We start from the raw sequence: 22,194 nt of genomic DNA, 5'->3' as shown, positions 1-22,194 counted from the left end.
GCTTTCAGCCGGACTAGCTCAGGGGCAAGAGGCCGTTTCGGTCACGAGGACGGCGTGCGGGCGCAGCCCACCTGTCTGATCAGCCCCATCCACAGACTCGCCAGCCACATCCCCACCCCTGCAGTCCCAGAGGACGTGCGGGTGCCTGAGCACGCACACCCTGAGCTGCTCCCCACCCAGGCACGTCCCCTCCGCTCCAGCTGCACCAGGTGCTGCCGCTGCAGGTGCCAGGACCATCCAGCCCACCCTCCTCTTGCTGTGCTCTTGGCCCTGGAAAGTCCCCAGCCAGGGGTGCGCAGCGCGCCTCCCGCTGAGCTGGGTCCCCGCACACTGGAACGTGTCCTTGGCTTCATCTTGGTCACAGTTTGAAAGGAGCCATTCTGGCTCTGGACATGATGTTGTAGCACAGTCCCTCCCTAAACAGCTCTGGGTTTCTCTGTCAAGCAGTCGCAGCTTGATCGCCCAGCACAGGGTCTGCGGACCCACGCTCCCGGCAGGGCTGGTAACGTCCCCAGCCCGCAGTGCGTGACCCCAGTGCTCCGTTAGTCAGGGTGTCACTGAGCCACAGCTCTGGGGTAGCTCTGCGGCTGAGCTTGGTTAGTCAGGGGCTGGGGGCACGTCTGGTGTGTTTGGGATAGGGCTGCAGTGTGGGTGACGGGGCAGCGAGAGGCTAGGAGCAGCGGCAGCAGGAAGGCTTAGGAGTGCAGCTCGGCGCGCAGCAGGGCTGCAGGGCAGGATCCTTGCCCTTCCTTATCTGGCTTTCCCCAAACTCCATGCGCTGTTCAAAAAGCACTTTCTGCAGCTCGATCTCCTTGAGGACTTGCAGAACCTCTGGCCCTGCGCCGCTCTGCAGCAGATCATAGTTCTCGGCTGGGTCTGACTCCAGGTCGAAGAGCAGTGGTGGCAAGTGAGGGGTCAGCGGGGTCAGTCCGTGGCAAGCCTGGTCTGGGGTCGTGTCACTGTGAAAGGAACCTGCAAAGAAACCCCCAGCTGGTGTGGCTCAGTTTCTTCCCTTTGAGCTTTGGGCAGCCAGGCCATAAAGAACTTCACAAAGCTGCCGCGCAGAGACGAGGAGGCAGCACCAACCTTGTGTGAAGTAGTGGGCCTTGTACTTCCCAAGCCTGACAGCAAAGGCGCCGTGCAGCACATCAGGGGACGGCGGGTAGAAGAACATCGCCTGACGGGGGCTCTGTGGGAAGCAGCAGAGCTGAGCTCACCTGTGCAGCCACGAGGCCAAAGAGCCTGGAACGGGACCAGGCAGAGAGCCCAGGGAGTCACGCAGGAGCCCTGATACCCCAGACAGAACACGGCCAGAGAGGGGGAAGCCAATGAGCAGTAGCACCCCCTTTGCTCCCTACTCAAAGCTGCTGGGGCTGGGCCCATCCACCGTAGCCACGGGGCTTGGGTGTGAGCGCTGAGCAGCCTGGGGAAGCCAAGAACCCCATGGCACCCCCCGGGCCTGACAAAGTCCCAGCTCATGGATCCCCCCCGACCTCCCGCTGGTTCTCCTCATCAGGCACACAGCTCCAGCCCCACACCAGCCTTTGTGCAGCCACAGGACTCACCTTCCCTGACCCAAACAGCACTGGACTCAGGTCATAGCCATCCAGGGCAACTTTGGGAAGAGCTGCTCCAGCCAGGGTAGCCAGTGTTGGCAGGATGTCCAGGGTGCTTGCCAGCTCATGTGTCACTCCTGTCACTCATGACAACAAGGCACAAGGAAAGGTTCGAGCACCTGATATCGCTCCCATTCCTGCCACACTCACTTCTCTCCCACCCTCCGCTTGCCCCGGGGTGGTCGAGGTGCCACGACACCCCTGCCTTGGCTGGCACCAGCACCGAAGGCACAAGCAGTGCCAAGTCGCACCTGGGCTGATACGGCCTGGCCAATAAGCCACTGCTGGTTCCCGCACGCCGCCTTCATATGTTGTGCCTTTCCCACACTTCAGAAGGCCAGAGCTGCCCCCACGCGCCATCCGCATGGTGGAAGGGCTGTGGAAGAGAAGAACCACCTACCATCAGCGCCACAGGTTCCCGCCAGCCCTTCCCTGGCACTGCCAACGCGGCCATGGCGCCAGCGAGCGGCACCGTCACCCTGCTCGGGCTCGCCAGGCAGGCCTGGGGCAGGTGACGGGGCCAAGGTGTGCGAGGCGTTTGAGCAGGGCTCCAGAGACCGACAGCGCCCACACGAGAAGGGCACAGGGGTGCACTGGGGCTGCAGGCTCCTGGCCCGAACCCTGTGAGGTTCCTGCCCATGAGGGGCACAACTGAGCCACAGGAACACGGGGCACATTGTGCACTGGCTCCTCTCCCAAGCAGCATTCACCTCTTACTCACTTCAGGTCACGGGGGTCTCACCTGGCAATGCCACAGCACATCCCCTTCGCCCCAGTCAACCAATGCCCCGCTCCAGTCCCCCCACACCAGGGCAGCAGAACCTCACCCGTGAGGAAGTGCCCCGCCGAGCCCACTCACCCGTTGTCAGAGGTGAAAAACACCAAGGTTGTGTTGGCGAGACCATTTTCCTGCAGTGCCTGCAGCAGCTCTCCCACCGAACCATCAAACTCCGAGAGCGCGTCACCAAACGGCCCACGCCGCGACTGCCCTGCGTACTCCCGGCTTGCAAACTGCGGGTAGTGTGTGTGCTGGGGAAAGGGCAGAGAAGACTGATGCACAAAATCCCAGAGCTGCATCTGGTTCCCAGTTCACGTGGGGACAGTGAGCACCGCAGCGGGGACATGGAGCCATGTGACAACAGCCGTGAGATAAGGCTTGTTCCCGAGCTTCAGACGCGTCTCTGGGAAATGGCACAAAGGAGCTGAGCCCCAGGAGGGGCTGCGGAGACCCGGAGTGGGGAGTTCTCCCAGGTGGACTCCTGGTCCAGAGAAATGGGCAAAGCTCCAGAAAGAAGCAGCTTGATAACGTTATCGGAATGGTGCTGCCACAAGCCCTGCGCATGGGAACAGCAACGCCAGGTCATCCACCGGCAGGTAACGAGGGCTCGGCACAGCCTGGGGCTGCAGGAGCAGAGGTGCCTCCTCGCTTTCCCCACAGGACAAAGGTTCCCTTCCCCACCCCTGGGCACGGAGCAGCCCTCCCCTTCTCCTACGTGTGAGGCGTAGTAGAGCAGGAAGGGGACACCTCGTCGGGCACAGTCAGCAATGAAGTCCCGTGAGAATTTGTTGTAGCGTGGCACCAGATCAGGGAAGGAGACCGGCTGCTGTACAATGCTCTGGTTCCAGAGCAGCGGGACTGGCACTAAGCCTTGGTCGCAAGTCCCAAAACACTTGATGTCGGGTGGGAAGCAGGTGAGATTCTGGCAGGGGCCCTAGAAAGAACAAACAACACTTTGTCTTTTATCTGTGTTGCAGGACACTGAGGGGAGCAAAGGGTCTCACAGCGGCCCAGCACCAGGTCCTACAGACATCCTTTGGGCAGCCACTTCCAGGTGTGTGCCCACCCTGGAAGTGCCCAAGGACCACGCTGCTCCAACATCATTTTCCCCTGGCAGCAATTCAGGTGTTTGTTTTTAGCCCAGAAGCAGATGCTCCCTCCCTTCACAAAGAGCCTATGTCTGTACGCACAGCTACCCACCACGTTCTGCAAGGCTGCTCTCACAGGAGCGCCTCGGGCAGCCTTTCCTCCCCAGCGCCCGCAGCCCCACAGCCAGGCAGGCACCGACCCGCGCGCTCTCACACACGCCACCTTTCAGCCGTGCGCCCCAGCTGGCCCCGGGACACCCGTCAGCGCTTGACGGGCCTCTCACCTGGTCATGGGAGTAGGGCACCCCCAAGAAGTGGTCAAAGCCCTGGTGGATGGGCAGGAAGGAGCCGTTAATCCCTAGACCCAGGTGCCACTTGCCAACCATGGCTGTGGCGTAGCCCTCAGCCTTCAGCAGCTCGGCGATGGTGACCTCGGACAGCGGCAGGCCCCCCCGCGACCCGGGGTCGAACACGCCGGGGTAAACTCCCGAGCGCATCTGGAAGCGGCCGGTCAGCAGCGCGGCGCTGCGGAGAGAGGAGCGGGAGAGGAGCGGAGAGAGGAGCAGGGAGAGGAGCGGGAGAGGAGCGGGGAGAGGAGCGGGGAGAGGAGCGGGGAGAGGAGCGGAGGAGGAGCGGGGAGAGGAGCGGGGAGAGGAGCGGGAGAGGAGCGGAGGAGGAGCGGGGAGAGGAGCGGGAGAGGAACGGGGAGAGGAGCGGGAGAGGAACGGGGAGAGGAGCGGGAGAGGAACGGGGAGAGGAGCGGGAGAGGAACGGGGAGAGGAGCGGGAGAGGAGCGGGGAGAGGAGCGGGGAGAGGAGCGGGAGAGGAGCGGGGAGAGGAACGGGGAGAGGAACGGGAGAGGAGCGGGGAGAGGAGCGGGAGAGGAGCGGGGAGAGGAGCGGGAGAGGAGCGGGGAGAGGAGCGGGGAGAGGAGCGGAAGAGGAACGGGGAGAGGAGCGGGAGAGGAACGGGGAGAGGAGCGGGAGAGGAGCGGGGAGAGGAGCGGGAGAGGAGCGGGGAGAGGAGCGGGAGAGGAGCGGGAGAGGAGCGGGGAGAGGAGCGGGGAGAGGAGCGGCGCTGGGCTGAGCCCGGCGGGACCGCGCCCGCCAGCCCGGCCCCCGGGCCCACAGCCGCCTCCGCCCCGTCTGCCGGGACACACGGCTCAGAAACCCGCCGGACCTCCGGGCCCCCCGGGACACCGCGGGTTCATCGCCCCCCGCGCCCCCAGCCCCGCGGCTCCCGAGCGGTGTCCCAGCCCTGCCTGACACCGCCGCCCCCCGGGGCCCTGCGCAGCGGGGCGGGCACGTACCGGGACGGGCTGCACACCGGGGAGCTGCTGTAGAAGCTGGTGAAGCGCAGCCCGCGGGCGGCCATGCGGTCCAGGCTGGGGGTGGCAGAGGACGGGTGCCCGTAGCTGCCCAGGTCCCCGAAGCCCAGGTCGTCTGCGAGTATCAGGACGAAGCTGGGGGGCGCACCGGCCGCTCCGCGAAGGGCCAACAGCACCAGGACCCACGGCAGCACCGGGACCCGCGGCAGCACCGGGACCCGCGGCAGCACCGGGACCCGCGGCAGCACCGAGACCCGCGGCAGCACCGGGACCCGCGGCCCCATGGCGCTGCCGCGCGTGGAGGCCCCGCAGACACGCGCGCAGCACGGGGCACGGCGCTGCCCTCCGCGGTGCGCTCGGTGCGCTCGGTGCCCGGCAGGACCCGCAGCCCCGTTCCGGCCCCGGCCGAGCGCTTCCCCGAACCGCGCCCCACGGCGCGGCCACGTGACCGACCACGTGACCGGCCCTGCCGCGGGGCACGCCGGGAAGTGCAGTCCGCCCGGGACAGTTCCAGCGAGGGGCCGCGCGCGGTCGGTTCCTCACGGCGCGTCGGTCCCTCGGGCCGGGTCGGTCCCTCACACCGGGTCGGTTCCTCACGGCGGGTCGGTCCCTCGCAGCCCCTCCCGCGCCCCGTGCCCGCCCCAGGCCGTCTCCCGGCACCGGGCCCGGCCCGGTTCATTAACACGGGGTTCCCCACAGAACCCGCCGCGCTGCCCGCTCGGGCGCTGAGGGCTCGGCCGTGTGTCCGCCCCGGTGCCGGGGAAAGGCCCCGCGGCCCGGCTGCCCCGCACACGCACCGGGGCTGCCCCGGGACCAGAGCGGCGGCCCGGCGGGCGGTGTCCCCTGTGCCGGCGGATGGCCCTGCCCCCCCCTGCGGTGCCAGCAGCCCGGCTGCCGCGGGCACAGCGAGCGGAGCAGGAGTGCGCATGGAGCCGTCCTGCTCCAGGTGTGCGCAGGTGCGAATGGAGCCGTCCTGCTCCAGGTGTGCGCAGGTGTGAAGGGAGCCGTCCTGCTCCAGGTGTGCGCAGGTGTGCAGGGAGCGTTCTGATCCAGATGTGCGCAGGTGCGAATGGAGCCGTCCTGCTCCAGGTGTGCGCAGGTGCGAATGGAGCCGTCCTGCTCCAGGTGTGCGCAGGTGTGAAGGGAGCGTTCTGCTCCAGGTGTGCGCAGGTGTGAAGGGAGCCGTCCTGTTCCAGGTGTGCGCAGGTGTGCAGGGAGCGTTCTGCTCCAGATGTGCGCAGGTGCGAATGGAGCCGTCCTGCTCCAGGTGTGCGCAGGTGCGAATGGAGCCGTCCTGCTCCAGGTGTGCGCAGGTGTGCAGGGAGCCGTCCTGCTCCAGGTGTGCGCAGGTGTGAATGGAGCGTTCTGCTCCAGGTGTGCGCAGGTGCGAATGGAGCCGTCCTGCTCCAGGTGTGCGCAGGTGTGAACGGAGCCGGTCTGCTCCAGATGTGCGCAGGCTGTGAAGGGAGCCGCAATGCTACAGATGTGCGTGGGGTTGCCCATGGAGCCGTTCTGCTCCAGATGTGCACATGTGTGAAGAGAACAGCGCTGCTCCAGATGTGCGTGGGGTTGCCCATGGAGCCGTTCTGCTCCAGATGTGCGCAGGCTGTGAAGTGAGCTGCGCTGCTCCAGATGTGTGCATGTTGTGAATGATCCACGCTTATCCAGATGTGCGTGGGGGTGTGAATGGAGCCGCTCTGCTCCAGATGTGCTCACGGTGTGAATGGAGCCTTTCTGTTCCAGATGTGCACATAGTGTGAATGGCGCTGCTCTGCTCCAGGTGTCCACCTGTTATGAACGAATCTGCTCTGTTCCAGATGTGGGCCAGATGTGAGTGGGGCTGCTCTGGTCCAGGTGTGCACAGGGTGCAGATTCCCAGGAGGGTGAGCAGCGTGGCATTGTCTGGGGCTCCCTGTGGGAGCCTGGGCACTTTTCAAGCAAAGTGTTTTTGTGCAGCAATGGCAGCTTTGTGTTCAGGCTCAGGGACTGCTGGCTGTGCCTGAACATAGCAGCCCGATTTCTACAGATCGATGACTCATAATCAGAGTGAGGAAGGGACAGTGCAAAGAGCAACAGCAATTCTCTGGTGGAAGGAAGTGATAGGGAGAAACACGGGGAGGTTCTGCACCCCGGGAAGGCCGTACCCTATTGCTGTGTCTGCTCTGAAAACCAGAGAAACCTCAGAAGACAAGCACAGGAAGGAACTGGGGTCTAATGTTCTGGAGACCTCCATCTGCTCAGTTTATCCAAAAGGAGATTAAAGCAAGGCCAGAGGTGGTGTACAAGCACAGGCGCGGTGGCGGTGGTTTAGGATTGAGGAGTCTCAGCCCAAAGGAGCAGGGTAAGACTGACTAACGCCCTAGTCTGGATGTGCTCATGTAGATGCGCACGTGTTTTGCATCCACCCCGTGTGATCACTCAGTTCTGGATTTTCCTGTTATTATTATTCAGCATTTCTTAAGACCCATCACACTGTTACAACCACTTTCCAATGTGCCAGTGAACTCTGCTTTCCATTGCTCCCTGTCCACCCCAGTTCAGCCTGTCCCCACAGCCCCGGCCCCCTGCGTGTCGAGCCCCGTGCCTCTGAGCAGCCTGGCCCTGGCACGTGAGGATGCTGCTGCTGCTGCTGCTGCTGCTGCTGCTGCTGCTGCTGCTGCTGCTGCTGCTACTGCATCAGTTATTCAGGGCAAGATGCAGAGCGAGGAGGCTGGTGCTGAAGCAGGACGCGAAACTGCTGCATAATTCATGGGCCCATTTTGCTTTGTGCCTGGCCACAGCAATCTGGGCACTCCCAGGTTCACTGCATCTGCGTGCACAGCGTGGCAGCGAACCTCCCGAAGAGGCCGCGGTGCCACACTTGGGTTTCTCCGCCGGCTCACAGTGGGCAGTGCTCGGAGCCGGGCGCTGCTGCCGGCAACGGGGCCCGCACGTGCTCATCGTGCAAGCAGAGCGTCCGGCGGGTCTGACGGGGGGTCCGATCCCAGCTGCTGCCTCCCCTCCTGCTTGGAACCCCCCGTGTCACCCCTCCCCCCCAGGCCAGCGTGCCCAGCACCCGGAACCAGCAACTCTGTGACATCAGCCGCAGGGCCACGGGCACCGCGGGCAACGCCAGAACTGTGGGCACTTGGCTGCTGCACGGGTGGCAACGAGCCCTCGGTCCCTGCGGCTGCCACGTGCTGCTGGCAGCCATGAACCTGCTGCCCCTCCTCGTCCTGCTGGCCGCGTGCTGGCCCGCGCACGGGTGGGACAACTGCGGGTGAGTGGCCCCAGGCTCTGGGAGGGAGCGTGGGAGCCCTGATGGGGTTCACTGGATCACTTGTCCCCCGCGGCCACGCCACGGCTTTCCAAACCGCTTTGGGGGAGCCTCAGGTCCTGCCAGCGCTCCGGCTGCTGCACAACCTGTCAGTGCGGCTGCGGCAGGAACGGGGCAGATGGACACACACCCATGGGGTTCCCTGGCCCGTCAGCGCTTGTGGGGAGGGCAGGCACTGAGCGTCAGCACGGACAGCAGCACGCCACGGGGCAGGACAGTCACGGGTTTCTGCTTACAGAACCTGCGGGCTCCGGCCCAGGGCTTCTTACGGCTCGTCACGCGTTGTGGGGGGCACAGACGCCCAGCCAGGGGCCTGGCCCTGGATCGTCAGCGTCCAGGAACTCTGGGAACACGGCGCAGCGCACATATGCGGAGGGTCCCTCATCAGCTCACAGTGGGTCCTCACAGCAGCCCACTGCTTTGTCACGGTCAGGTAAGGAGCACAGGGAACAGGGATGTCCCCGCAGCACGGGTGGGTTCCATGTCCCCACACCACGCTGCTCCCATCCCACCACCCTGCAGCATGTCCAGTGCCCAGGCTCTCCCTAGCCCCGCTGGGACAGCTCGGGAGGAGGGCTCAGGCCACCGCTTCCGAGCAGCCTGCAGCCGCACGTCCCTCCAGCCCAAGGCGCGCCAGGGCACTCGCGCCCCGCAGCGCTGCTTTCCTCGCAGCCGCGCGGCGCAGCCGGCGGGAGCTGCTGGGCTGTGCAGACCAGGCTCCGCTCCTCTGACCCGCTCTCCATCTGCCTTCAGGACCGACGCGATGTGGCGAGTGGTGGCTGGGGCCACCCAGCTGTCCCGGCTGGGCCCCGAGGCGCAAGTGCGTCACGTCAGGCGGGTCCTGCCTCACAAATATTATGACTATGGAACGCAGGAGAATGACATTGCGCTGCTGGAACTGGACCACCCTATCCAGTGCAACGACTACATACAGCTCGCTTGTGTGGCCGACTCCACGGTGAGAGTGTCCGAGCTGACATCCTGCTACGTCAGTGGCTGGGGTTCCACGTCGGCCAGAAGTGAGTTCCCGAAAGCACTTGTGTGCGGAGGGCACCGGGCACGGCGGGGAGCCGGCTGGGCTTCCTGACAGAGCCAGGGCTGCGGGGACGGGTCTCCGTGGAGAGATGGGCCTGACCCGCTGCCCAGGGCGAGGCGGGAGGGAAACTCGGTGTGCGGGTGCAGAGCGCAGCCCTGGGGACGAGGTTCACCCGACAGGGAGAACGGGGAACCAGCAGCTGCGTGTCAACTCCTTTCTGTGCCCACAGATGCAAAAGCCAGTGACGTGCTGCAGGAGGCCCAGGTCCACCTGATCGATCTGCAGCTCTGCAACAGCACGTGGTGGTACGGAGGGGCCATCCACTCCCACAACGTGTGTGCGGGCTACCCGCAGGGCGGCATCGACACCTGCCAGGTAGGAGCGCGCTGCCAGTGTCCCAGCGGCGCTGCCAGTGTCCCAGCAGCACAGGCAGCCCCGTCACAGCCGCCCCAGCGCTCCCAGCGCCGGCTCTGCCCGGCACAGCACCTCCCAGCGCCGGCTCTGCCTGGCACAGAGCTCCCAGCACTGGCTCTGCCCGGCACAGCACCTCCCGGCGCCGACTCTGCCCGGCACAGCACCTCCCGGCACCGACTCTGCCTGGCACAGCACCTCCCGGCTCTGGCTCTGCCCGGCACAGCACCTCCCGGCGCCGGCTCCCATCGCCCCTTCCCAGCTGCAGCTCCTTGCCCAGGGCCCCCTTGTCCCACAGCCCTGGGTCCCTGCCCAGAAAGCCTCTCCAGGCCCCGCCTGACCGCGCTCTCCCGCTGCAGGGGGACAGCGGGGGCCCTCTCGTCTGCAAAGACAACAACGCTGAGTACTTCTGGCTGGTTGGAGTGACCAGCTGGGGGTATGGCTGTGCCAGACCCTTCCAGCCCGGAGTCTACACCTCCACCCGGCACTTCTACGACTGGATCCTGGTGCAGACGGGGCTGCACCACGAAGTAACCTCTGCTCCAACACCACAGCACTTTGTCACCTCAGCCGCCCCTCAGACACAGAGGCCCACACAGGGCACATTTAAGCCCTGTCCATATCCAGAGAACAAGTTGGTGGAATTCTTTAAGAAGGTGCAGAAGCTCCTGCAGTACCTGCAGGGGAAAACTGCCTGATCAGCAGGATGGACAAGATCCAGCGCAGGCTGCAGCGCAGCACAACCGTTTCCTTCTGGGCTGTGTCTGTGGATCCAAAGGCACCTCGGTGCCCAAGGCCAGCTCTGTCCTGCCCGCTCTCTGCTGAGTGCGCTCAAATGCTGAAGCTGACTTAGTTCTTGAAATAAAGTTTCCGTTTTTCACAGCTACCCACGGTTCTGTCCAGTCCAGCGCCCTGTGCAAGGCGAGGGCTCCCTTCCCCGTCCCTGCAGGACCGGGCTGCAGGCGGACACGTGGGGCACACAGCGCTGGAACCGTGCCCGCGCAGACAGGAGGGTGGGGGTGCGCTGCGAGGAGGGAGCACAGATCATAGGGGCGATAGGTTTTGGGACAGCAGCTGGAAACCAGGAGTGTGTTGGGCCCGTGTGTGTGTGTGTGTCTGTGTGTGTGTGTGTGTGTGTCTGTGTGTGCACCATGCACCGGTGAACCTGAAAGTGTCTGTCTCATGACCCAGGAGATGTGGATCTAGAAAGACTCCAAATCTGCACCAGTGCCTAGATAAGGAGCTGGACCTCCATCCACAGAGATGACGTGGACTTAATCTCCATACTGTTATTTGAGGAATCTATGAACACGGTCTGCTGATCAATCTAGGAAGTGAAGGCGTGATATATTTCGGTACTAAACATCCAGTCCTGATCATCTGGAAAGGCAGAAAAGGACCCAGCTGTGTTCACGTTTATGTAAGCGGTGGTCACCTATACGTGGGTGCTGGTAAAGGCATTGCTCTGCCTACGCCCCCCGGTTTTGCATCCACATTAACTGTGTAGGTCTCGGCGTGTGGATCTGGCTCTTTGGAACGCAGCTCTCTTGAACACCAACAGCAGCAGCTGCATCGGCCAGGCTGGGACAGGACAAGCCTCCTGGGCGTGAGGCCGCCTGATTCAGCTCCAGAGGACCTGAAAGGGCAATCCCCTGTGTTCACAAGGCTGCTGCCTCTGGCTGCTCCGCAACCAAACGGGGACGGAAGCCCAAAGCAGCTCTGCAGCAGAGATCGGGGCAGACAGGGAGGCTGGACTCCGGAAGCGATGGGGAGAGCTGGTGGTTGGACTCACGCTGTGTGCTGACCGGACGGCCTTATAACAGCATAGGAAGGATGCGGACTCACAGCTTTAGAAAAGCAATTCTTTAGTGTTTGTTTTCTCCAGCAGGTACCACTAAAGCATCTGGGCAGGACCCTTCCCTGCAGGCCCGAGAGCAGCTCAGCCCTGCTGGCAAGCGTTGCCTTGCCGCGCCACGCGGTGCCCTCGCCCCTGCCTTGGCCGCGGCTGCGCCGAGCCAGGGGGGTCGTGCCCAGGCTCCCACGGGCAGGGGGAGGCCCTGCTGCCCAGCGCCAGAGCCCTCAGGGCGCGGCCAAACTCACTGTCCCCTGTGAAGCCTGGGGCCAACCGGCCCCAGAAACCCAGAGCAAAGAGCAGACAGCATCCCGGGCCTAGGCAGACGGGGGCTTCTCGTCAGGGCAGCTCTCCTCTTTATCTGACAAACTCTCACTCTTCTGCAGGTCGAAGCTCTGAAAGGAGCAGAAGGAACGGCTGAGAAGCGTGAGAGCAACAGCTGTCCGCCACCGTGGTTCTTTCCAATTCGGTCTAGGGCAGCGAGGGTTCTTCAGACCATCACCACCTCACCCCTTCCACCCTGGACACGAGCAGCACACAAACCCAGCGGTGCCACCAGCATCAAGCAAACCTTTCCGTGCCTACAAAGCTTCGCCCTTTGCCGCAGACTCTGCTTTCCCAAGGGAAAAAGAGCACAGCGCCCATCGCTTCGGAGGAGCGCGGGAGGCGGCGCCTTTCTCACCTCCAGCTCTCGCAGGACCTGGTCCATGAAATCTCCCGAATTCTGCTTGTAAGTGACCGCCAGTTTGACGGCATCATTGAAGAGCTAAAGAGGAGGAGAATGTTTGTCACTCAGAGTAAGGGGCACTGTGTTCCTGCAACATATGGAAACTGTAACATATGGAAACTGTTCCCTCACCCAAGAAAAACAGCTACCTGTAGCTACCAGGACTCTAGCCTGTTTCTGCTCCATGCCTACCACAGTCTCCACATGCTTGGACTGGACAGGGGTCTCACGGATGCTGAGCCAAATAACTATTTTACCTTCACTACATTGGTGCCGTCTGCAGCAGACACAAAGTAAAACGGCAAACCGAGCTTCCGGGCAAAGCTGAAGTTTTTTTGGGTCATTGTCATATCCGCTGGAGGAAAAGAAAAGGAGAAGTGGTCAGTAGGCGTCCCCGGAGGCAGAACGGCAGCGCGCGGGAGCGGAACGGACCCGAGCGCGACGCTGCTGCCAGGGCCGCCGCGCTGGAGCACACGGCGAGGAGGGCCCTTGGCAAAGCTACAGGCGTTTAAAAGCAACAGCATCCGCAAACAAATTGATAAGAAGACACAAAAAGAAAAGAGTTCTTGTTGGTTTATCCATGGTGCTTCACTAAATTGTAGATAGATTCTGATGTGCTATAAATGAATGCGGGCTTGCAGCTCAGAGCACGAGCGCCGTCGCGGTGCAGCAGCCGTGAACATTCCCCAGGCGCGCCCTGACACTGCTGCTGTGTCCACACGGCCTGGACGCTGTTGCCAGCACCGCTCACGCGTCTCTCTCCAGTTTGGCCTTTTTAACCAGAACTCGCTGCCCTTGTGCCCGTTACCGGTGTCCTGCGAGTCGAGGGAATGCTGTCAGCGCGCAGACGGCTCGGCTCTTACAGATTTTCACTGAACGGGCAGTTGGGCCCAGCAGCCCCAGCCTCACTAGCCACAGAATTTATTTCAGTTTTGGAACAAATTATGGCACATTTGCAGACGTGCTGACACAGCAGGAACGGCACACAGTTCTGGTGGGCCGCCAGCCTGCGTGCCGGCACGGGAGGGCGATGCCAGACCAGCCACCTTGTCTCAGAAGCCACAGTTGTGGCTCGAGCGCCGGAGCCGCGCTGTCTGCGCTGCGGGAGGCTGCATCAGCCTCCTCTGGCCGGGGCGCGAGCGCGGCGCCGCGGGCGCACGGTTTACGGGCGCGGCAGAGGCTCTCCCGGGCAGGGCCCGCGCGCAGGGCACCGCCAGCACGAGGCGCCTGCGATCTATCCACAGCGTGGCTGCCAACACCAGCCCCTGTGCCTGGGGCTTCTGTGCAGCCCACGCGATTGGCAGGTTCACAGCCGGGAGCCCGGACGCCCCGTCCAGCTGTTCACACTTGTTCATCGCTGCCGTTATTTCTAGCAGGAACATCAGCAGGGAAGCCCCATCTGACTGGGGTCCCCGGGTACGTGTTCCCTCAGTGCTGTGCAGAAGGCGGGTGCGTTACGCGCTCTCCCGGGGTGCGGATCGCAATTCGGGTGACAGCAATCACGAATGCCTGGCTGCCATTCCCGAGAGGTGGGAACCATCCAGCCACCTCCAGGGGAAGGTGAACCGTCCTGCCAGCAGGTACATTAGACACCTTAGTGCAGGGAGCCCCACAGGACCCTGAAGGCCGAATCAGCGACACAGAGGCCGATACTGACTGTATCAGGGACACCCTGTGCTCCTTTTCCAACAGGACACGCTGCGATTTTTGACTGGGTACTGCTCTAATCAGCTTCCAGGTCCTGCTGGATGAAACGGGCAGCGTGGTAAGGACAGAACTGGAAGGACATCACTTGAATAAACTTTAAATGGATCTAATTTGTATTTTTAACCACTAATTAAACAAGGACAAGAGCCTCTAATACAGGTCAGTAGAGGACCCAGCTATTTGGTAAAATAAAGCCCTGAGAGACTAATACCCAAGAACCCACCTGGACCTAACAGATGAATGACACTCTTCCTCAGCAAGACCAGAAGAGCGTCACATCATGATCCTGCGAGGCTGAAAGCAGCAGATACACTCACCGTCGATCTTGTTGGCCGCCACAATGCAGGGAATCTCTGGGCGGAATTCTCTCAGCTCCTGGTACCAGCTGTTCAGGTTCCTGTAGGTGACTTTCCGCTGCACGTCAAACACCTTCCGAAAAGAACCAGCTGCTGTGGGACCCACAGCGGGACAGCTGCCGATCGGCGCTCCGCACCAGACGCCAGCACAGAACCCGGGGTTTCCCAGGACGCCCCAAAGGAGGCTGCCTTTGTCAGACGGGTGAAGGAGACAAGGGAGGACAGCCAGCAAGTCTGGAAACACGCAGCCAGCCCCTTTCCTTGTGTGATACGGGAAACAGTCCCTCATGTTCCTTCACACTCGTGTTTTCTGCTATGACAAGCCGTCACCCATGGTGGTGAACAAGCACGGGCAAAGTCCTGTTCTGCTAAGTAGGGTCAGACATGAGGCTTCTCTACTTTAACGATTAAAAACTGGATGAAGCTGACTGATGCGCACGAGCGATGAGAAACAGTGGAAAGTTAGAGCAACAGTACAAACCAAGAGAGCCGAGCCAGCTAGAAGGCAGGAATCACGACCATTTTAAGCTAATAAATGGGAAACATAAAGTATAGGAAAACAGAAAGGGCAGAAGACCAGAGAAGAAAGTCTGATGTGGAACCCCCGCCGAGCACGTCGGAACAGTTGTGTCCTACGTAACCCAACAGTCCCACCGCAGAACACGGGGGGAACGCCCCATCCCTCAGCTCCGGCAGCGCTGCTCCCAAAGGACCTCCAGGGTACCCACCACCTGACTGGGAACACAGCCACAAAAGCGAGGAGGTTTGGGAAACAGCAAAGCCAGGGAATACAGTAAGAGTGCTATCAGGAACGACAAAAGAGAGCTAAACGAGCCCAACTATGATGCTTTTATCTGGCGAGGGAAGAAAGAACATAGGAAGTTTCTTAAATGACTGGAAGAGACAAGAAATATGGGCTGGTTCAGTCAGAAGTCCAGCAGGCCGCAGCTGAGACAGCACCTTACCATGATGCACGCGTGAGCCTTGTGGTAGTAGGAGGCGTGCATGCTCTGGAACCGCTCCTGGCCCGCCGTGTCCCAGAAGTCTGCAGGACGTAAAACACCAGCTTAGAATGACACAGCTTTCCAGGTTCTGTTTTCCTCACAACTTAGAGCCACGACACAAAGCCTGGTCCGTCTACTCAGCGTCACAAATTAGGTTTCACCTCACTAATCTGAAACATTCCGGAGCTAAGAGACTATGTAAAACTAGGACCTGTTCTCAGCTAGGCTTAGCTATGAATTGTACTGACCCTGAACATTGCTACAAACATATTAGAACAAGAGAAGTCAACAGTACATATGGCTTATAAAGCAAAGAGTGGTAACAATGTTCGGTACTTTGTCACTAGAGATGACAACAGGAAACAAAGTCTAAGTGTCTTGAAAGAACCTGATTTCTAACAGAGTGTAAAGATGGATCCGGGCTCCTTGCAGTGGTGCTCAGTGACAGGACCAGAGGCCACGGGCACACGCTGGAACACGGGAGCTTCCCTCAGCATCAGGAAACACGTGTTCCACTGTGAGGGCGACTGAGCACGGGCACAGGTTGCACAGGGAGGCTGTGGAGTCTCCCTCCTCGCGGATACTGAGCAGCCATCTAGACAGTGTCCTGGGCGATGGCTCTGGGGGTCCCGCTTGAACAGGGGCCTGGACGGGATGACGTCCCGAGGCACTTCCAACCTCAACCATTCTGGAACTGTGATCCCCATTTCCCCGCCTACAAAGCACTGCTTGGCATCCCCTCGCCCAGCGCAAGGAGCTCCCTGCCGCGCTCCTGGGTCCACACGCCGCCGATACACCGGCAGCACCACCGCTGCTTCCCCCTGTCCCCAAACACCCCGCAGGGCGCCCCGCACTCACCCACGAGCACGGTCTGCCCGCCCAGCCGCGCGCGGTGCCGGTGGAGCGTCAGGGCGAAGGTGGAGAGCTGCTGGGGGCGGCTGCGCCCGCGCTAAGGACCCGGCGAGGAGCGGGCGTCCCCGCAGCGACCCGCGGCACCGGGCTGCGCGCCCCCCCGGGCCGGGCCCGCCACAGCCCCCCGGGCGGCCCACCGCCCCGCTCCGGCCGGGCCCGCCACAGCCCCCCGGGCGGCCCACCGCCCCCTCCGGCCGGGCCCGCCACAGCCCCCCGGGCGGCCCACCGCCCCGCTCCGGCCGGGCCCGCCACAGCCCCCCGGGCGGCCCACCGCCCCCTCCGGCCGGGCCCGCCACAGCCCCCCGGGCGGCCCACCACCCCCTCCGGCCGGGCCCGCCACAGCCTCCCGGGCCGCCCACCGCCCCGCTCCGGCCGGGCCCGCCACAGCCCCCCGGGCGGCCCACCGCCCCGCTCCGGCCGGGCCCGCCACAGCCCCCCGGGCCGGCACCCGCTCCCTCGCCGCGCCCCGCCGGGCCGGGCACACAAGGATACAAGCCATCGAGCAGGAACCGCTCCAGCAGCCTGCAGGGAGAGCATCGGACACCCGTTAGGCCGCAGGACCGAGCTGCCCCCGCCCCGCGGGAACCGGCCGGGCCCGCGCGGCCACGCACTTGGACTTGCCCACGGCGCTGTCCCCCAGGCAGATGATTTTCACCGTCTCCTCGGCGCCGACCGCGGCCTCGTCCCCGGGCTGCTCCGCCGCCTCGTGCCCGGGCTGCTCGGCCGCCTCGTCCCGGGGCTGCTCCGCCGCTTCATCCCGGGGCTGCTCCGCCGCGTCCGCCATAACCCGCCCCAGCGTCTCCGCTGCTACGCGACACGGCGGCCCCGCCCCGGGCCCCGCCCCCTTCTCCTCGGACCACGCCCCCTTCGCCCTGGACCACGCCCCCTTCGCCCCGGACCCCGCCTCCTTCGCCCCGGGCCACGCCCCCTTCGCCCCGGGCCCCGCCTCCCTCGGGCCCCTCCCCTTCCCGGAGCTCTCCTTCCCTCAGACCACGCCCTTGCATGACCACGCCCCGCCCCAGACCCCGCCTCGCGCCCCTCCTGCGTCACGGAGCGCTCTGCCCCGCCCTCTCCCCGCAATGCGTCACGCGCGCGACGTCCCGCCCCATGTGACGTCACGGCCGCGCCGGCAGGCGGGCGCGATGGTCGCGGGGCGCTCGGCGCGGCCGCTGACGCTGACGCTGGCGCTGCTGAAGCCGGACGCCGTGGCGCACCCGCTGGTGCTGGAGGTGAGCGGGGCGGCGGGCGGCGGGCCGGACCCGCTGGTGCTGGAGGGGAGCGGAGCGGCAGGCCGGCCCTGCTGCTGGAGGGGAGCGTGGCGGCGGGCGGCTGGCCGGACCCGCTGCTGGAGGGGAGCGCGGAGCGCGGCGGCGGGCGGCGGGCCGGCCCTGGCCCGCTCTGTCGGTCCCGGCCGCCCAGCGCTGCGCCTCTGCCCGCAGGCCGTGACCGAGACCATCCTCAGCAACCAGTTCCTGATCGTGCGCTCCCGGGAGCTGCGCTGCGGGCGGGAGCAGAGCGGCCGCTTCTACCGGGAGCACGCGGGTAGGCGGCGGGGCCGCGGGCGGGCCGGGCTGCGGGACTCGGGTCTGTAGCCTGGAGGAGGCTGAGCGGGGACTCGTTCATGGGATCAGTGTGGAAAGGGGCAGTGTCAGGAGGATGGAGCCAGGCTCTGCTGGTGACAACCAGGGACAGGACAAGGGGCAATGGGTGCAAACTGGAACACAGGAGGTTCCACTGAAAGAGGAGAAGCAACTTGTTGGGGTGAGGGTGGCAGAGCCTGGCCCAGGCTGCCCAGAGGGTTGTGGAGTCTCCTTCTGTGCAGACATTCCAACCCCCTGGACACCTTCCTGTGTAACCTCATCTGGGTGTTCCTGCTCCATGGGGGGATTGCACTGGATGAGCTTTCCAGGGCCCGCCAAGCCCTGACATTCTGTGATCTTGTTTCTCTCCCCAGGGCGGTTCTTCTACCAGCGGCTGGTGGAGTTCATGGCCAGGTACCGGCCGGGGAAGCGGCTTTGCTGTGCGGGGGCCCCTGGTGCTCCTGGGCAGTGCGTGTGCAGCGGTTGCTGGTTCTGCTTAGGGCCGCTCGGCGGGGATGTGTCCGGTCAGGAGCTGGTGCAGAGGGGCCGGGCCCTGGGCTCGGGGGGTGCCGGGAGCCGGCTCTGCCGCGGCAGCACTGTGGTGACAGCCCCGGCGGCTGTGGGTGCCGTCACCCGGGAGGTCATTCCTGCAGGTGCTTTGCTTGTGAGCCGTGGTCTCAGTGTTTGGTGTCACAGTAGCTCTGCATCCCCTCTCGGAAAGCACTGCACAGCTGTTGCATTTCTTTGCTTCTTTGCACTTGCTTTATGTAAAGGAATGAAACTCTGCCCTTTTGTAACCTGTTCTACTTCTGCTTTTCCCTGGTCCTTTACTCAGTGGCCCCATGTGGGCTTATATCTTGGCCCATGAGAATGCCATCCCCCTCTGGAGATCCCTGATGGGACCCACCAAAGTGTTCCGAGCCCGAAACAGCGTCCCGGACTCCATCCGCGGAGCCTACGGCCTCACCGACACCAGGAACACCACTCACGGCTCAGGTAGGCCGGTCCGTAGCTGAGCGGCGGGCAGCTGGCGGGAGTGAATGGTGGTGTTTTGTCCGCCTCTACTTGCTTTCTGTTCTGGGAGTCAAGGTTAATGATTTTCTCACTTCTGCAGACTCCAATCACCCCTGTCCTGGTGTGACCAAGCCTGGTGCTTTTCTTTACGCCTTCTGCCTTTGCCTTTGGAACACAGAACATATTTGTGATGCCAGATTGGCATTTCTCATCTTCCTTCCCTCTATTTTCTAACAGACTCGCCAGCATCAGCCAGCAGAGAAATTGCCTTTTTCTTCCCTGAGTTCAACGAACGTCTCTGGTACGAGCAGGAGGAGCCGCGTCTGCGCCGCGGGCGGGTGTTTTACAACGCGGAGGAGCGCGTCCACTGCGCGCTCGCGGACGGAGAGTCGGAGCTGACCTGAGTTCCCGGGGTAATGTTTGCTGAGCTGGAAGGAGCCGCTGGGCCCGCGACTCAGCCTGCAGCGACACAGAGCACGGGGAGGGAGGGGCCCAGTGTACGCTGTGCGGTGCTGCCTGGGGCTAGGGACAGGTGCTGGGCTGGTTTAGGGAGCACTTCTCCAGTAGCAGCGCTCCAGCTTGCTGCAGAGGTCTGGCCATGCGGTTTGTTGGTCCCTGGCGTTTATCTGTGTTTGAGCGGTGCAGGCGAGTTCACCAAAGGGCTGGGTGCAAAGGTGGTTGCTTGTTCTGCTTAGGAAGTGATTGGTTTTGCTTATAGTAGGGCTCAGATCCTTAATATTTGTTCTGTGCTCACAGTCCCTTCAGGAGAAATGAGAGGAAAAGGAATACATAAAAAGCAGCGATAAGCAGGGCAGCATGAGCTCTCCCATCCTTGCTCTCGTGGGTCTGAGCGGAGAAGCAAGGCTGTCCTCAAGGCTGTGTCAGACTCGTGCCTCCAGCGTGTGTTGGAGGGCACGGCCGGCAGCCGCGCTCGGGAACGCCGCGTGTCCGGCCGGCTCGGCGTCCCTGGGCTGAGGAGCCTGTGACAGGTGCGGGGAGCTGCACAGGGGTGCGAACAGTCCAGTGCCCGGGAAGGATCTCTGTTTGTGCTTTGAGATTGCTGGGGCGTGAGCTTGGTGCTGCTGGAACCCGACAGCGCTGGTAGAGCTGCGGATTTCTCGAATCCGTAATAAAAGGCCAGAGAAGTTCATTTGAATGCTGGTGGGCAGAGGCTGTTTCTGCCAGGAGCTCTGCGTGTTAAGCTCAGGGACTTCGTTGCCTATAGACCTACCGGGCATCGAAGCACCGAGTTCCATGTACTTCGTAAATCATATGGACAAAGTAACTTAATTATTCAGATAATTGATAATATATGGTGGTGCACAAGAACTTGGTTCGGAGGTACAGAGCAATGCTCTGACCTGCTTGCTTGTTTTCCCATTTCATGGATTTTGAGGCCTGTTCCTGTATGAGTTTTAATCTGTTTAAACTACCCTCCAGATAGCTTCTTACAGTGCTGATTTTCAATTTTAATTAAGATGCCTTGTTGTACGGAGTGAATTCGTTTTGGATCATTTGAAATGCGCTGTCCTGCTGCAGGTGCCTTTGTAACGTGCCTGGCAGAGCGTCAGCTCGCTGCCGTTCTGCAGCGCGCGGGGCCCGCGCCGCTGTCACCGCTCGCCGAAGCTGCGGCCAAGTCCCAGATTCACTGGTGTGCTACTGTGTCACAGGTCAAACGCAAGTTACTCCTTGGCCAGTTTAAGACAACGATGTGAAATGTTGGACATTGATTGAAAGATGTTTAATTGTAGAGAGTGCTGCTGTAGAGCTTCCTTGATTAAACACATCAACGTTTTTGTTCCTTCCTTACTATTGCACGAGATTAAATGCAGTTGTTGTTTTGTTCCAGGTACAGATCAAAGGATCTGCGGAATAGTTCCGCGTTTTTGCGTTGCTGCTTTTATTTTCACCAGCAGTGTCCCAAGGTTGATCTACTCCCCATCGAGTGTGTGTGTACAGGTCTGTCCTTAGTGCCGTTGTCGGGTGACATTTTGTTGATCCTGAGTTTATCTAAGTTATGTATGTTTTTCTTATACCCATTAACCCTTACTGGTTTTTCACCTTTCTGCTTTACGTTGTGCTTTCTTTATTTGATATCAATTTGGGATATCATTGAATGATAATTCCTAGCTTGCGCATCTCATTATAAATGTTGTGGGGGTTTTCGCGGTTGGTTTGGTTTTAGGGCTTTTTTCTAGTCGCTTGCAGTGATTACATTTGGGAGAACTGACCCTTTTAAGATGTGAAGTACCGGCAGCACTGGCTCGGTGACGCGGTGTTTTCACAGAACGGTTCTCGCAGTTACAATCAGTCACCGTGACTTGGAGAGCTGCCCGTCTTTACGTCCATTCTGCGTTTCTTTGGTCCTCCAAGACGGAACCCGAGCAGGGGTGGTCAGGCCTCTGCAGAGTGTTTATTTTGTGACTAAAGATGTTCTGCGAACTTTCTCAGAAGATTTAATGTTGGAATATGTGGCATTAGATGCAGGAGGTAGTGTCAGAATTTTGTACTATCAAGGGCAGGCTTTGGGTCTGTGGGGTGGGAGCAGCTGCCCTCTGTTTGAGGACTATTATGAAAGTCGTTTTTTTCCAACACCCTCAATTTAAGTGTTTAAATGTTTTTAACTTCTCTAGTGCCACTCAGTGTGTTTTCTGTACCTCCTGGTGCCCCTCGGTCCTGCGGTGAATCACCTTTGATTTTCTGACTTCCAGTGACTAATACAAAACAATGTCTTGTGTCCTTGCTGTTCCCTTTCCTGTCCCAGCCTGTCTTTACAGAACCAGTTGAAACTTCTCATTACTGTGGTTTTGTTATTTACACCAGAGTCAAACAATTCTGAAGAAATTCTGGTAATGCCAAGCATATGCTATTTATTCTCTTTCATAAAGATTTTTGGTTGCTTTGAGTTCCTGTGTTGTAAAAGAATAAAGGCAAGTTATCTGAATACTGGTTTGACTTAACTTTGTGATGTCTGGTGCTGCCACACTCTCGTGCTCAGTAGACACCTGTATTTTGGTCGTTCTCTTTTTACTAACACTGAAACGCCTCCTGCCTGTGGTTTACTTGCACAGAACCGTGGTGCCCGAATATTAAACTGGAGGATGCTGAACCATACGGTTTCTTCTTTGTGCGGGGAGCGCTGCAGTGTTGCACGGGAGCCCCGCAGTCCTGCTCACAGCACTCACGCCCGGCCCTCGGGAGCTGCGACAGACGTCAGGAGAGTTTCTTCTCTGGAAAGTTAAACACAGTCCCATTTTAAACTGAAGTGCTCAGCTTCACAGCCGCTGGCATAACTGACCGCTTTCCTAACTTGTTTCTTTTTCCTAGGTATTGTGTGAAAATACAGAAGCCAGGTTCTGTTTATCTGGGATACTGTGGAAGGAAGGGAAGCAAATAGAGAGGAAATCAGGCTCATAAAAGTACTGGATAGGCAGCGTGGACCCTGATGTGAAGATGTTTGAATGTGAGGG

General features: G+C 61.3%; 4 protein-coding genes across 6 annotated transcripts; 2 read left to right on the top strand and 2 right to left on the bottom strand.

Annotated features, from left to right (window-relative positions):
• Positions 1–594: 594 nt before the first annotated feature.
• Positions 595–5,141, bottom strand: ARSA (arylsulfatase A). Its single transcript, XM_080350673.1, has 8 exons — positions 4,792–5,141; positions 3,767–4,007; positions 3,110–3,328; positions 2,476–2,645; positions 1,868–1,992; positions 1,566–1,693; positions 1,087–1,189; positions 595–972 (listed from the first exon to the last, which is right to left on the bottom strand). Exons 1-8 carry the CDS (start codon positions 5,091–5,093, stop codon positions 671–673), a joined length of 1,590 nt encoding a protein of 529 aa, XP_080206799.1. The 5' UTR covers positions 5,094–5,141; the 3' UTR covers positions 595–670.
• On the top strand, positions 5,092–10,270 carry ACR (acrosin; the record flags this gene model as incomplete). Its single annotated transcript, XM_080358116.1, has 5 exons — positions 5,092–5,393; positions 8,364–8,558; positions 8,879–9,144; positions 9,391–9,536; positions 9,932–10,270. 5 exons carry the CDS (start codon positions 5,092–5,094, stop codon positions 10,268–10,270), a joined length of 1,248 nt encoding a protein of 415 aa, XP_080214242.1.
• A 1,165-nt stretch (positions 10,271–11,435) lies between these two features.
• Positions 11,436–16,964, bottom strand: RABL2B (RAB, member of RAS oncogene family like 2B). The gene is made up of 8 exons (XM_080362769.1): positions 16,742–16,964; positions 16,623–16,652; positions 16,077–16,156; positions 15,180–15,259; positions 14,176–14,287; positions 12,409–12,506; positions 12,107–12,190; positions 11,436–11,819 (listed from the first exon to the last, which is right to left on the bottom strand). The coding sequence occupies exons 1-8, from the start codon at positions 16,912–16,914 to the stop codon at positions 11,742–11,744; spliced, it is 735 nt and encodes a 244-aa protein (XP_080218895.1). The 5' UTR covers positions 16,915–16,964; the 3' UTR covers positions 11,436–11,741.
• Positions 16,965–17,254: 290 nt separating this feature from the next.
• Positions 17,255–21,668, top strand: NME6 (NME/NM23 nucleoside diphosphate kinase 6). 3 transcript variants are annotated; one of them, XM_080363895.1, is made up of 6 exons: positions 17,255–17,359; positions 17,570–17,672; positions 18,085–18,124; positions 18,546–18,706; positions 18,962–19,137; positions 20,574–21,668. In XM_080363895.1, exons 1-5 carry the CDS (start codon positions 17,273–17,275, stop codon positions 19,126–19,128), a joined length of 558 nt encoding a protein of 185 aa, XP_080220021.1. In that variant the 5' UTR covers positions 17,255–17,272; the 3' UTR covers positions 19,129–19,137; positions 20,574–21,668. The 3 variants fall into 3 exon arrangements, with proteins under 3 accessions (XP_080220021.1, XP_080220023.1, XP_080220022.1); XM_080363897.1 differs by having other exon boundaries at positions 20,264–21,668; XM_080363896.1 differs by having other exon boundaries at positions 18,962–21,668.
• The last annotated feature ends 526 nt before the right edge of the window (positions 21,669–22,194 follow it).

Source organism: Nesoenas mayeri (assembly GCF_963082525.1).
Source record: "Nesoenas mayeri genome assembly, chromosome: 1".
In the NCBI taxonomy this organism is placed as follows: Eukaryota; Metazoa; Chordata; class Aves; order Columbiformes; family Columbidae; genus Nesoenas; species Nesoenas mayeri.
The sequence above is the reverse complement of the archived record's forward strand: the minus strand, read 5'-3'. Positions and strand labels throughout refer to the sequence as shown.